Below are 13,810 nucleotides of genomic sequence, written 5' to 3'. Positions count from 1 at the left end.
ACGACTTACGTTGTCATCTTATCACATTATTTCTTACTTTTTATTCTCTGTGAGGCAGAAATTGTCGTGAGTACATCCTAGGGTTGAACTGTATTTTACAGAGCAGTCTGCTAGGGTTCAGAGCGGCTCTTTTCTGGAAGCTCATCCAAACAGAAGCTACTTAGCAACTGTGTCGCTGACCGTGGTGCTAATCAGAGCGGCGGCCCTGCCCTGTGGGTGCGTCCCCGGCACCCGGCTCCTCAGCACACAGCACCTACCACCTGGCCCGGCCGCATCACATCCGCTGCTGAAGGCTGCTTCTCAAGCCTTTCTGAAACCCAACCTTTGTATAAATAAATAAATAAATAAATAAAATCTGGACTTGCTGAAACAAATCCTGGTTTGCGTGAAATGTAATACAAATTCCAAAATTAATAAAATGAATTTCATTTTGTGATAAAGGGTTAAGGTTACCATTTTTAATAAGACCATTAATGCTATTAATAATATAACCATGTTTGGCAGTAGCAGATATTGCATCTTTCTTTCTTCCTTCCATCCATTCTTTCTTTCTTTCTTTCTTTCTTTCTTTCTTTCTTTCTTTCTTTCTTTCTTTCTTTCTTTCGTTATCCATTTGGTGTACACAATAAGGGATATTATCAGTGGCCTACAATCATTTCACCAAGTGGAAACTGTCATATATTCAAAAGTTTGTGTAGAATTTAGGGTTTATTTAAGTTGAATAAATAAATCCTTTTTTTTTTTTTTTACTGGACATTAGTACCTTTGGATGACACTGTCATGTACCAGAGTGGTTTCATTTGGTGAAATCAAAGCAGAGTTTTTTTTTTTTGTTTTGTTTTTGTTTTTGTTTTGGGGGTTTTTCAATCCAAGGAGGTTTTGCTTGACTGTTTAATCTAGAAAGCGGTCCATATTCGAACAAAGCGCAGTGACCAACAATTAGGATCAGGAAGTGAGGTAAAAAGTGAAATATCTATATCTATATAGATATAGATACACACACACACACACACACACACACACACACACACATATATATATATATATATATATATATACACACACACACACACACACACACACACACACACACACACACACACAGACAAAAACAATAATTTATATAGGGTCATATTTTCTTTGTTTCGACTGAAATGGATTTGACATGGTGATAAGTTGTATTGCGTGGTGCATTCACAACATCTGATTTCAGAACAGGATAGTACGAGGAGCACTTGAAGGCACCATTTCAGCCATCCAGTCTTTCCGACGGGTATTCCCATATGACGTGAACGCAGCACAAAACGACAGGCAGGCTGAGGTGAAAAGTCTGGATAATGTTTTCATTCCAGCGGAGGCATATTTGAACCGCAAAGGGCATTGGAAATAAATAGCAGAAAAGGGGGGTTAGCCTAGCACGTCGAGGTTGCGTTCACAAAGAGAAGACATTGATGTTGTTTGTAGCCAACCAGCTATCACAAACTGAAATTTGTTAGCTAGCTAACGTTAGCTAACGGAGGACCCTGTTAGCTAATCGCCACCATCATTGCTCCTAGCCAGCTGTGTATCACCCTGTCTTCCTACGATGGGAAACGCAGCAACTGCCAAGAAAGGCAATGAGCAAGAAAGCGGTGAGCACCTGCACATCATCTGGCTAGATAATTGTCTATCTAGCGATTTTACCATAGTAGCTAGTTTGCTAGGCATAACGTCAGTGGAGAGCAGCCTTTAGCTGTTGTTGGCCAGCGTTAGCAGACAGCACTAGAACAGGGGCTGCAGAGAACCATCTTTGGTAGGGCAGCTCGCACTGGGTCAACTCGATAACAATGATTTTTGGCTACTTAGCTAACCGGGAAAGAGCACCACAGTTGAGCAGCTAAAGAATGCTTTTATGTGACACTAGCATGGGCAAAGTGACAGGGGTGATCCGCGTCATCAGCACTGGGTTCAAATACAGATCCTTGATTCAGTGAAATGAAATGAAATGCAATGCAATCTGATCAAGTTACCATACTGCTACATATGTTGAAGATTACTGTTTAGTTTACGTTAGAAATGCACAGATGTTCGTGGTTTCTTTCTTGTCAGAGAGGTAGCTGGCTCAAGCAAGATAACATCAGCAAACATTGGTGTCCATTGTAGCTGCAATGGAAGGCCTGGCCATTGCTAACAACAGGTTCTTGATAACGACAGACTGCCAAGTTGGCTAAAAGGTTGCTTTTGATGTGGCTTATTATTGTAATGCTGCTGTTCATTGGTCTCCCAGTGTTGCCTCTTGTTAGAGACTGTGACATTTCAAGTTGGGTGTCAACAAGTTTACTTCAGATCAAAATGTCCAGTATAGATCACTGCTCTTTTGCATTGATGCTAACATATAGTATGGATGATATAAAATGCATTAAGGGATAGTAATTCCACTACTGGTAAACTGTGCAGCCATTGAAAATCAAACTTGCAATCCAGATTGCTCCCATACAGTCACTTGAAAGCAGTGGCCCAAGGGCACTCTGTGGTGTTTTGTCTGCATTTGTCAATAATGTCCAGGTTAATCCACTAAACTGCATCATGCCTAGTATTCTGTCTGGAGAGCTCTGGTCTTGACCTGCTTTCTGACTGGCTCTTATCCATGTAGACACTCAGACCTAGTGACACAAGCCACCTGTAGCTTTTACAGGGAGGGGCTGAGGGTTGTGTACAATAACACCAACTGTGATGTAAACAGCAAGCTACTTAAAAACATGTTAAATGTTAAGGTGGCATTGGATGACAGAGGACTGATTCCAGTTAATACTTCCCAGTAAGGTTTGCCAGGGTGACCTAAACAAAGTGTTATGCAAAAATAAATCTACATTCATAGATTGCCAGTGTTACAATCCACCAATAAGGAATGCAAGGATCAGTTCATTATGGTTACTTTAAGCATATGGGAAAGCTCTCAGAAGAACTGCATTGTTAAGTTTAGCCACCAGAGTGCGTGATCACCTGAGGATAATTTGTCTCTAGGCTGGTAAGAGGGTGTTACAAGCATACCGTTTCCTTATCTGCACCCTATTTGAATGCACCCTCCGTGTGCAGTGTTTTGACATGAGAGTAAGAGGTTGACACTGCTTGGCTTGTTTTATTCACATGTGCCAAACAAAACACAGTTGTGCATTGTAAAACCTGTAAATGCATTCAACTGACACAGCAGCGTCTAAGCAGATGTGCCATTGGCCGCTCAAACTGAAGCGGCAGAGTACTTCAACAGGAAACTTAACAGTGTGTGGTTAGCCAAGCATTGCTGTGCACTTTGCTGCATACAGGAAGCTTATATCAGTCTTTGGCCTACAGTCGGAAAACTGATACTTTGACCGTGAGCTCTGTCAAGTTAAAACGGCAGGAGTTTCTTCTTGAAATGGCCCAAGGAAAGGATCATTCCTTTCTAAAATTGGACGACTTGGCCAGTCGACTATTCCACAGATATCGCAAAGGCAACCAAGAGCAGAAAGGACAGGAGAGTGAGGGACCTCATATCTCTGAATTCACCATCATTTGGGATAAGCTGAGTAAGTGGGGTGTTGCTTTCACACTCAGCAGTCAAGATGTCAGCCAGCCTCTGTTGCTGGGAGCTGGAGGAGTTTTACTACATTTCAGCGAGGATGTATAGTTTTTGATTGTGGGCAAATCGTATCAAATAGTTGTGGGAAAAAGCTGTCTAAATAGCCTTTTTTTTTTTTTTTTTTTTCCAAAAGCAAACTTAGAAACGCCTAAACGGGACTGTCTTCTTCTGCAGTTTGACTACCCTTTGCAGATATGTTATGACTGACAAACTTCATTTGGCCTTCATTACTTCATCTGGTCTTAAAATTGCTAGCAGCAGCCTGGTTTCATAGCCAGTCCTATTCTGAGTTGTCAAAATGTTTCTACTTATCTTTCTCATCAGGTTGAGAATTACTGTAATGAAATTCATGTGTAATTACTGGGCAGGTTTTTCAGAGTTAAAAAAATGTATTTCATTCTGGGGCATAGGATACTTTCTGACTAAAGCTGGCAAAATGGTGTTACTAAACATGTTCTGGATCAGCCAGAGAGACATCAGTATTTAAGTGGCTTGGACATACAAATGATGTTTGTTAATATTTACTGCACTATGGTAGAAAAGCGCTCTGTAATGCCAACCATTTTTGCTGCTTCCGTTGCTCACCTCATGTTAATATCTATGTCCCGTCATTCTCTGTGTACTATTTTCCAATTACAAAATGTGTTTTTCTGTGTTCTTTTTAAAATGTCTTCTCTATCTGTTGTTTTTTGCGTCTTCATCTTAGTCTTAACAATATTTTTCAGTATAGAATAGGAAGAGCGTCTTCTAATACTGGTAAGAATTAGGCCTACACTTTAGACTACTTTAAGAATTGAACAACTCTAAACAGAAATGTCCACTTGTTGCTGTGTAGCCTTATTATTAATAACCAAAGTATTACTTTTATTAAAGTTTTCTTATTGATGATGCTGTTCTCATGGAAACATTCCCTTTATTATTGTCTTTGGCTACATCCTCATCGTGGACATTGGAAGAAATAAAATCTTTCTGATTAAATTTGTCACATTGTTCAAATCCAGAATTATCTGTGTTCTCCAGAATAAGACTGTTACTTCAGCGAGGTATAAGGGCTGCCTATGTAGAGTCTTCTTCAATGTCATTTTGTTGTGTGTTACATTTAATCCACTTGATCTCTAATGTACTTGTTTTTAGCACTTCATAAACGTTTCTTCCCTCTCTTTCTCCTTTCCATCATTTCCATCCATGTGGGTGAATGTTCCTGCAAACCCTTGGTGAACTGTAGAGACTTTTGGTATGCTACATTTTTCCATTAGCCGTCCAGAGTCACAGACAGAGGATGTTATGCTGTTAGGCTAACTTCAAACAACCCTACAGCATAGGCTTAACAAGCCTGTATTTTGTCTTAGATTTGTTTTCAGACATCACAATTAAGGCTAATTAGGCAATGCTTCATTGCATTTTATGCATCTACACCAGCAACAGCGTTACCAAGCACAGCACCACAGTTTGGTCTAGACACCTGCCATGCCTCTGTGACTACGGACAGCTCATGTCTGCTGTGACTTTCACAATGCACTGTCTTTCTAATGCCTGCACTGTAGACCCAGTTATGTTCTGCCTTTTGGTCTCTCTTTCTGCCTATTTTTATTGCTGCCCCCTCCCACCCCCTACCTCTGAAAGAGATGCAGAACGGCTTCTCTTTGAATTGGCCAATTTTGCAAAGTCCACGAAAGCCCTTTGCATCTCTTTATTAACTTCAGTTTCCTGCTTAGGTGTTTGGTTTTGGATTTTGTTGAGGAGTTTCTTTCCCCGTTGCTGTCAAGTACAGTACTGCCTCCCCTGTACTTGGCATAAATCTAACCTTTTGTTTTTTGTTTTTGTTTGTTTTTTTGGTTAGTGTACCAATCCCTTCCTGAACATGTTAAATGCTCCTTGTATGCGTGCCAAAATACTAATTGTTGCCTCTCGTTGTTTTGCCTTTTTGTAGTGAAAGAGTTCTTAGCCAAAGCCAAAGAAGATTTTTTAAGAAAATGGGAGTGTCCACCACAGGTAAAGAGATGAAATAAATCAAGCTGTTCTCTGTGAGCATTTTGCAAGAGTAAATTCACGAGTTTCATTTCCTTAACACGCAGGGCTCTGCTGTTCATGTCGCAAAATGATCAGATGGTGTATATGATACAGTTTAAGCCACTTCCTTTCGTACGAACTTGCTCAGAGTGTGTTTGTTTGATGCTAAAATTCGATTACACAATTATACTTTATCAGTAGTAAGCATGTCCTGCAAAGAGAGCACCATGATCAACCGCATGTTTTTCATTGTGAGATTGTGATATGTGTTTACCAAGACAAGCAGTTACACTTTACTCCAGTGGCAATAATGGGCTGCACATGCGCTAAAGTTAACAGAATGGAGACATCAGCCCTCCACAGTTTGCTGTCTCACTCCCGCTGATAATGTGTTTCCTCAGAGCACAACTGGCCTGGACGACTTTGATAGGTTCAAGACCCTGGGCACTGGCTCATTTGGCCGAGTTATGCTCGTCAAACATAAAGGAACTAACCAGTTCTACGCCATGAAGATCTTGGACAAACAAAAAGTGGGTGGTGGTTTTACAACAGAGAACTTGTCTCATCTCACAGGAGTTGTTGCAGTTTTGCAGTGTCTGATCTTTCAAAGGCCAAACCCCTGCGTTTTTCACAAATGCTGCGGCTCGAGGGCTTGTAGCACAGAAAAGGAAATGGAAAGTTTCCTGTCGTGTACTGTCAGACATGTTATAATTGAAAACCTCAACGGCCCGTCACATGAGGGTTTCAGTCTGTAAATACTGATGTGAAAGTCGTAGGAGGAGGCTTGCATGGCTTTAACACATCACTCATGTCAAAGCATTCTCCCCTTGATATTTAACCCATTTAGTTAAACAGCAGACATATTTCATTTTTAATTACGGCTGTACTGATGAAAGACTATTTCTTTACTGTATATGACTTTTCACCTGGCCCCCTTTTTTGTTACTTAACATTTTGTGTGCTGACCTTCATCAGTTTATTGCACAAGTGTCAAGCACACTATGATGTCAGAAGTCACACAACACTTGAAGAAGCCCTCTGGGTTCTGATTACTTTACCCAGTTGTTTTTTAATTAATTTAAAAAAAAAAAAAAAACACAAACATTAGTTATTAAGGCTATCATGCACAATACAGCCTTATCAGTCTTACTTGTGCTGTGTTTTTCCAGGTGGTGAAGCTGAAGCAGATAGAACACACACTAAATGAAAAGAGAATACTACAGGCCGTCTCCTTCCCCTTCCTCGTCAGATTGGAGTACTCTTTCAAGGTACATGCTCACACTCACATCTTAGACTCAGTTTAGTAAAACAGACCGCATACCAGTAGCCAGTGGTTTGTTTTACTAAAGGGACGTAAAGCAAGAAGCAAACTTCTGCTGTTCCCCTGACACAGTGCTTCATCAGTTAGTGCATTGTGAGTGGGTGTCCCAGTGCATTAAAGCAGCTTGCTTTTTTCAACAGGACAACTCAAATCTCTACATGGTGATGGAATATGTTCCCGGTGGGGAGATGTTCTCGCACCTCAGACGCATTGGGAGGTTCAGGTACAGTCTACATCAAATGTTTTGTTTTGATATGTTTTACAATATACCCTTGTCCTCAACCACTCTGGCACTTGAATGTCCTGAAAAAGTCATACAATGTCTAATATTAAATTCTCTAAACTCAAAACCTTAGAATCTGAAGAAACCGGAACAGCACGACAAGTGAATTTGATCATTTCCAGCTTTGGGAATTTTGAAAATTACACAAAATCCAAGGAAGAGAGTAAAAAATATTGTTTCTCACCATCAATTTACATTAGTACTGTTCCTAGTTTTAAAATCATTATAAATTCATATATTGTGATGTTTGCTGTTAGTTAAGAAACCTCTTCATCTGCATGCCCAAATTAATACGTTATTTGGTTAGGTCCTGTCAAGAAATTAAGGCTTACTTTTGAACTTTTGAAATGGAAAAATGTTCTGGAGCACTGTAAAAACTTTTAAAAAGGTCAACATTTTTTGTATGGTACAGGCTGTAGTCAGTGGCATATTCTGCTGCTCTAAAATAGGCATGCTGTCAGTTTATCAACAACCCCACATGCACAACCACATACACCCCACCCACTCTTGTGTCCCACTCACCACCCCCTTGTAAGATCAACCAGACCAGTAGTGTTAGTTTGACACAAGGTTTTGTCTTGTTTTTACAGCGAGTTCAGTGTGTACTTTAACTTGTGTCTTTGTTAACTATTTTGACTACATCATACCCCATGAGTGTTTTCCTCAACACTGGTGACAAATTCCGTTTTGCATCAAAGGGCCCCACAAAAAAAACTGGCTATTGAGTTTGGGCCACTGTGCCACACCACAGCAGATCGTCCGTGTTATTTAAAGTGTAAAAATCAATGCTTTGCTGTGTAATGTGTCTACCTCGACACATTTTCTGTGTGCACTGGATGGAGTGTCTTTTCTAAACCGACCCTGGTGAAAATACCCACAATGTATCAGTGAGGTTTGTCGTATTCGTTGTGGTGTCCTGTGTGGCATAAGCCTTTCTCTTTTTGGGTGGAATCTGATGCCGCAGATCTTGCAGCAGTAGAGGTAGTCTGCTGAGGACACCATTCTCCCCTTTTTTTTTTAGAGTGGTTAGGCCTGGATACCATCTGAAAGACGTGGAAGGTTTGACCAGGCTCACCTTTTGCTTTGAACACCTAAACTTTTAACCAGCAAGTAACTGTGCTGCCTCTACATGTCTTGCATCACGGTCCTCTTTTTACCATGGTTTTTAGACTTTGTACGCCCTGACGCATCTCTCAAAGAGATGAGATACATGTATCACAGCTTTTACTGGCACCGTTCATAATGCAGTGGGCCATGACTGTTCAACCAACAAACAATATCGTATGTGTCCGGTTCCTTTGGCCTTTCTTCCTTAAAATTACTTTTTAGTATGCCAACCATTAGCCTGAGCAATGTCTCAAAATGAATGTGATAACAATTTACTGATGTTGATTACGGCATAATAGAACCCCTTTTTAAATATGCCGTTCAAATACTCAAGTGATGATGAAATCAAAACTTGATTTTATAGTTTTATAGTGCAACCATGACTGTGCCTTGTTCTTAATGTGGTGATGTGTCATCATATATTGGGCCAATGTCTGACTATCTGCTCTTCCCTCTCTCAGTGAACACCATGCACGATTTTATGCAGCTCAGATAGTACTCACTTTTGAGTACCTCCACTCACTAGACCTCATCTACAGAGACCTGAAGCCTGAAAACCTGCTCATAGATCAACACGGGTACATCCAGGTAAGCAGGCCTGGAAGCTTTCAGGCATACAGACCTTTTGATCCATAAAGTAATTGAAAACAATACACAGATTTCTCCCTGGACAACTTCTCAGGCTCAGAGACGTTCTTGTTTTAATCCATATCAATGCCAAATTAAGAATTGTAAAATAAGTTGTCTTTGTAAAGTAGCCATTGCATGTCTTTGGGAAAATGAAGAACCCTTATCCAGCAATTGTCTGTTGAAGACTGGCCAGACACTAAGGGTGAATGTCTATGAGTTTCCGGACATGCTCAGTCAGCTTCCTCTGTATGAGCTTATGAACACGTTAACTAGGCGCTGACTCATTGTTCTGATTGTGTTGCTGTCACCCCTCCTTCAGGTCACAGACTTTGGCTTTGCCAAAAGAGTAAAAGGCAGGACTTGGACATTGTGTGGAACTCCTGAGTACTTGGCTCCAGAGATCATCCTCAGTAAGGTGAGGTCTCCATGTCCAACAGAGCCCATATGCAGACTTGTTACTTGTTATGTGGCGGCCTTTCCAACTGTCAGCCTGTATACCTGTATGCATCCAGTGTTGTTTTGCTCGGTCAATACAAGGTAAGTTGGTATGAGAGCAGAGCCAATGAACTGGAGCCTGTGGACATCAATGGATTATTTTTTTTTTTGTTCCTTACTCCTTTCAGGGCTACAACAAAGCTGTGGACTGGTGGGCGCTTGGAGTCCTTATCTATGAGATGGCTGCTGGTTACCCTCCATTTTTTGCTGATCAGCCCATCCAGATCTACGAAAAGATTGTGTCTGGCAAGGTGCAGAGAGACAGTCATTGGCGACCTCAGACTTGCAGCATACATTTTGAATATTGGAAGATTGATGTTTATACTGAGTTGAATTGAAATAAAGCTTTTGAAAACCGTAAGGACCAACTTGACATTCCCTCTGCAGGGATATGCACGCATTAAGTCCCTCTCTATTTCGATCTTGTAGGTACGATTCCCCTCTCACTTTAGCTCCGACCTGAAGGATCTGCTGAGGAACCTGCTCCAGGTAGATCTGACAAAGAGGTTTGGCAACCTGAAGAATGGTGTGAATGACATCAAAAATCACAAGTGGTTCTCCACAACAGACTGGATTGCAATCTATGAGAGGAAGGTAGGTCTGATTTACTTATTGTCAGTGTAAGGCCATTTTTGTTTCTGTTCATCCAGTCAGTCTTCATCCACCCAATAAGCCGTTATAGTGTTATGACATATTTCTTGATCTGAAAAAAACAACATTAAAATAAATTACAGCCCTTTTTAAAGAATAGGCAGAATAAGGTAACCTAAGTCCTTGCTGTAAGGGCAAGGTGTAAGGTGTCCCCAAATGTCTATATTGCATGTTGGAAAGGAACTCTTCAAATGTCATTAAATCATTTTCCTTTTCCTCATTCTTTGCCATGTTCCAAGGTTGAAGCCCCCTTCATGCCAAAGTGCAGAGGACCAGGAGACACAAGCAACTTTGACGATTACGAAGAGGAGGACATTCGCGTCTCACAAACAGAAAAGTGTGCAAAAGAGTTTGCTGATTTCTAGTGAGTGGTCAAGGGTCCCGTCAGGGCTCACATGCTTTGGGAAATTTTTTGCACTCTTTTGAGGGTGAAGGTGGAGCTGAGACCGTCACGTGTTCAAAACAATTGCCTAGTTCCTTCATTCCACAAGGCTGAATGAGGTCCTTCTTGCCATGATCCTCACGTGCAGTTAGCACTAACTTATACACAGGCACATTATGCAGACACCCCTCGTGCTGCAAAACGAAAATACTAGACCACGTTCTCTTCTATTTTTCCTGTTATGCTTTTCTTTTTCTTTTTTCTTTTGTTTGTTTTCTATGTTTGCCACTTTATAGAATTTCCTTCCTCCTCTTATTTCGATTGAAGTGATTATTTGCAAAGCAAGATGAAAAATAATTATATGCCCATTTTACAGTGGCACAAAGAGTGATTGATTGTATTAGCCGGTATTGCACATTTTGTGATTTAAGTTTTGGGGAAATAGAAGGGATTTTTGATTCCAGTTCCTGCCAGTGAGTTTTGCCAGTTACCGTCTGTTACATACTTGAGTGTGTTTTAGGATCCAATTCAACGTTTTATTCATCCAACATTTCACATTTTAACATTAACAATTAGTCAACATTTTGCTGTCCTTAAGAAGTAGAACTTTGTCCTCGTGCATATAGAAATATACATATATCAGACATAAGATTTGAAAACACTCTGTTTTTTTTTTGTTTGTTTGTTTGTTTGTTTTTTGTGTTTTTTTTTTAAAGCATGACCAAAACTTAAATGAAGAAATGGCAGTCAGTGAAGAAAAGGGTTCAAAAACACTGGATGACCTCTTGAATTTTCAGTGTTTGAGCAGTCGGGCATTCAGTTCTTCAACAGTGGGGTTACAGTAGCAGAGAGTGTTGAGCCTAATAATGAAGCAAAATATGTCAGTGCTGTATTAGTTAATCAATTGTAGCATTGTTTTCCATATATGGTCACGGTACATTTCCTTTTACCTCAGCATATGTGTGATATTCTAATGAATAGAATGAGATGATATATTTTTCAGGTACAATTCTGTTTCACCAGAAAGGAAACTGATGGGCTTTAATCATGTCGCTCTATAGCTCAGTAGGTCATGTGTCTTTGACATGTCCAAAAAATGATGAAGTGTATTGACATGGCTTTTTTGTTATTATATTGTTAAAAGATGAAAGGTCAGTTCTATTTTTCCAGAGGGTACATAGTTGTGGCTGTGAAGCAGTGTTGGTCACATGGACTGATTGCGTCCATTTGGGGTTGTTTCTCCGTTTTTTTTGTTTTGTTTTGTTTTTTTTTATGCTAAAAGGTGTCTAGCAAAGCACTCTGAAGACATTTTGTAACTGCCATATTTGTTTTATTTCCATTTTTACTCCTGCATGTTTGTCTGTTTGTTACATTTCAAGAGTGTCATAACAAGCTAATCGTGCCCTGAAAAAGTATTCAGCTCCCATCCTTTTTTTTTTATTTAATTTTTTATTTTTCTTTATACATGATATAGTCTCACAGCTTTGGACTTTGGTGAAGTAGATTGGCAGTGTTTATCTGTGAGTGACATACTCCTCTCCATACTTCCCATTAGAGAGAAACTAAATAAATAAAAGACAAGATACCAACATCATCACCTTCAAGTATTCATTCCTCCAGGTCACTACTTAGTTCAACCACCGATAACACCCACAGCAATTATATCCCATAGTCTTTTTACATACTTCTGTACCCACTTTGCACACTGTGATGGAGCAATATTTGCTCACTCTTCCTTGCAAAATTGCTCAGGCTGAGTCAGGTCAGTTGGGGGATGATAAAGGACGGATATTCTGTGGTGTTGCCACAGGTTTTCAAAGGGGAATAAGGTCAGGATGCTGACTGGGCTCTTGAAGAAAATTCATTTTCTTCATTGTAAACCACTCTGTCGAGTTATTGTCCTGTTGAATTACAAATTTGTTCCCCGGTTTTATTCTGTTTGCCGTGTTTTGGAGGAATAGAGGTTTTTATAGGATTTTTCTGCACTGGGCACCTTTCATTGTCCCGTGAAGTCGGTCACATTGCCGTGACCGACTTGCCACTGAAATGCAGTTGCTGCCTCTGCAAATCCTTCACCAGTGTGGCAGGTCGACACGGTGATTAAAGAGGTCGCCGTATAACCAGTATGTCACAGGATCGATCCCCCCCAACTGCCAAGGTGTCCATTCTTGTCGAAGCCCTTATTGCTCCTGCTTTTGTGATTCTTTGATTCCTGAGGGAGAAATTTGTCTTCTGTGTTCCTCCCACTGGGAGGTCAGAGGCTGGTTCAAGGACATTTCTGCAGGTCGGACACTCAGGGTTGTGGGGACTTTTTTTATTTCTTGTTTTTTTTTTTTAACCCATGGAGTTCATGTTAGACCTCGGAAAACAGTGATACATAGGTGTTTTTTTTGTGTGGTCATTGTGTGACATGGTGCTCAAGGCTGTGTAGATCACTCAAAATATAAATGCAATTTAATCTAGTTAAAATACAAATTCAGAATCTAAGACAACCAAATGTGAAAAAAAAATGTTTGGGGACTGAATGCTTTTTATGGTACTGTATGTGGATATTGGCAATGCCTGAATTTGACCTTGTAATGTCACATGTTTAGTTTTGTTTTCTTAAAAGATTGAGCACATGATGTGACGTTTCATTTGGCTTTTGTTTCATTTTAAAAGGCACAATTGTTTCTTATGCTATTTTTTTATTTATATCTAGAGATGTCTGATAATTTTACCTTTTAAATGTCTAAACTTGCATAGTTCTCGGTATGTATGAAGATTCCAAATGTTTTATCACAAAAGTGTTATAAACAGTGAAATATTGGTATATTTATTTGTACTTTTTTTTTCATTTACCCTTCTAGAAATAAACATTCATATTTACCACAGTCAATAGACATTGATGCCTCTCATGCCTATTGAAGATCGTAGCCTTGTTTTAATTTAGGAAATGAAGCTCATGCTTTAATGGAGATCCTTTCCCCCCCCAGAGTTTGGTAACAAGAGTGGACACAATGTAAAGGCTGAACCTTTAGGAGAATCCAAGATCATTTTTATTTGGACATAGTCTGAAAGCTACATCGCCTAGAAATTCAGCATGTTTCAATCCAAACTGCCTGTGTGTAAATCCTCCCAGAATACGTGCAGTAAATCCACAGCAATTCTTATGTGTCATTATCCCCCATGTGTGTAATGTTTGTCAAAGTTACATGATGTAAACGATGGCAATTTTTTCCTGAGCCACCTCGCACTCCTTACTACAGAAGATCAGTTTAAGTTCTTTATAGTCACAAATGCCAGTATGGGATAAATAACAAGAAATCTGTCTGTATTTAGTTTGTTGATATT

General features: G+C 39.9%; 1 protein-coding gene across 3 annotated transcripts; it reads left to right on the top strand.

Moving 5' to 3' along the window:
* The first annotated feature begins 1,298 nt into the window (after nt 1–1,298).
* prkacba (protein kinase, cAMP-dependent, catalytic, beta a) lies at nt 1,299–13,348 on the top strand. 3 transcript variants are annotated; one of them, XM_030048999.1, is made up of 11 exons: nt 1,299–1,631; nt 4,824–4,832; nt 5,529–5,590; nt 6,010–6,138; nt 6,778–6,876; nt 7,070–7,152; nt 8,781–8,907; nt 9,269–9,364; nt 9,573–9,695; nt 9,874–10,038; nt 10,335–13,348. In XM_030048999.1, the coding sequence occupies exons 1-11, from the start codon at nt 1,586–1,588 to the stop codon at nt 10,458–10,460; spliced, it is 1,065 nt and encodes a 354-aa protein (XP_029904859.1). In that variant the 5' UTR covers nt 1,299–1,585; the 3' UTR covers nt 10,461–13,348. The 3 variants fall into 3 exon arrangements, with proteins under 3 accessions (XP_029904859.1, XP_029904860.1, XP_029904858.1); XM_030049000.1 differs by lacking the exon at nt 4,824–4,832; XM_030048998.1 differs by lacking the exons at nt 1,299–1,631; nt 4,824–4,832 and adding an exon at nt 2,501–3,545.
* The last annotated feature ends 462 nt before the right edge of the window (nt 13,349–13,810 follow it).

The sequence above is a fragment of the Myripristis murdjan genome, chromosome 4 (genome assembly GCF_902150065.1).
Source record: "Myripristis murdjan chromosome 4, fMyrMur1.1, whole genome shotgun sequence".
NCBI classification, from domain to species: Eukaryota; Metazoa; Chordata; class Actinopteri; order Holocentriformes; family Holocentridae; genus Myripristis; species Myripristis murdjan.
This window is presented reverse-complemented; position numbering and strand designations above follow the sequence as displayed.

What these genes read in the sequence shown, in the direction of transcription:
- prkacba (XM_030048998.1), top strand. Translation starts at nt 3,395, where the DNA reads ATGGCCCAAGGAAAGGATCATTCCTTTCTAAAATTGGACGACTTGGCC. An exon ending in GATTGGAGTACTCTTTCAAG is followed by an intron (nt 6,877 to 7,069) that starts GTACATGCTCAC and finishes TTTTTTCAACAG; the next exon opens with GACAACTCAAATCTCTACAT. An exon ending in ATCAACACGGGTACATCCAG is followed by an intron (nt 8,908 to 9,268) that starts GTAAGCAGGCCT and finishes CCCCTCCTTCAG; the next exon opens with GTCACAGACTTTGGCTTTGC.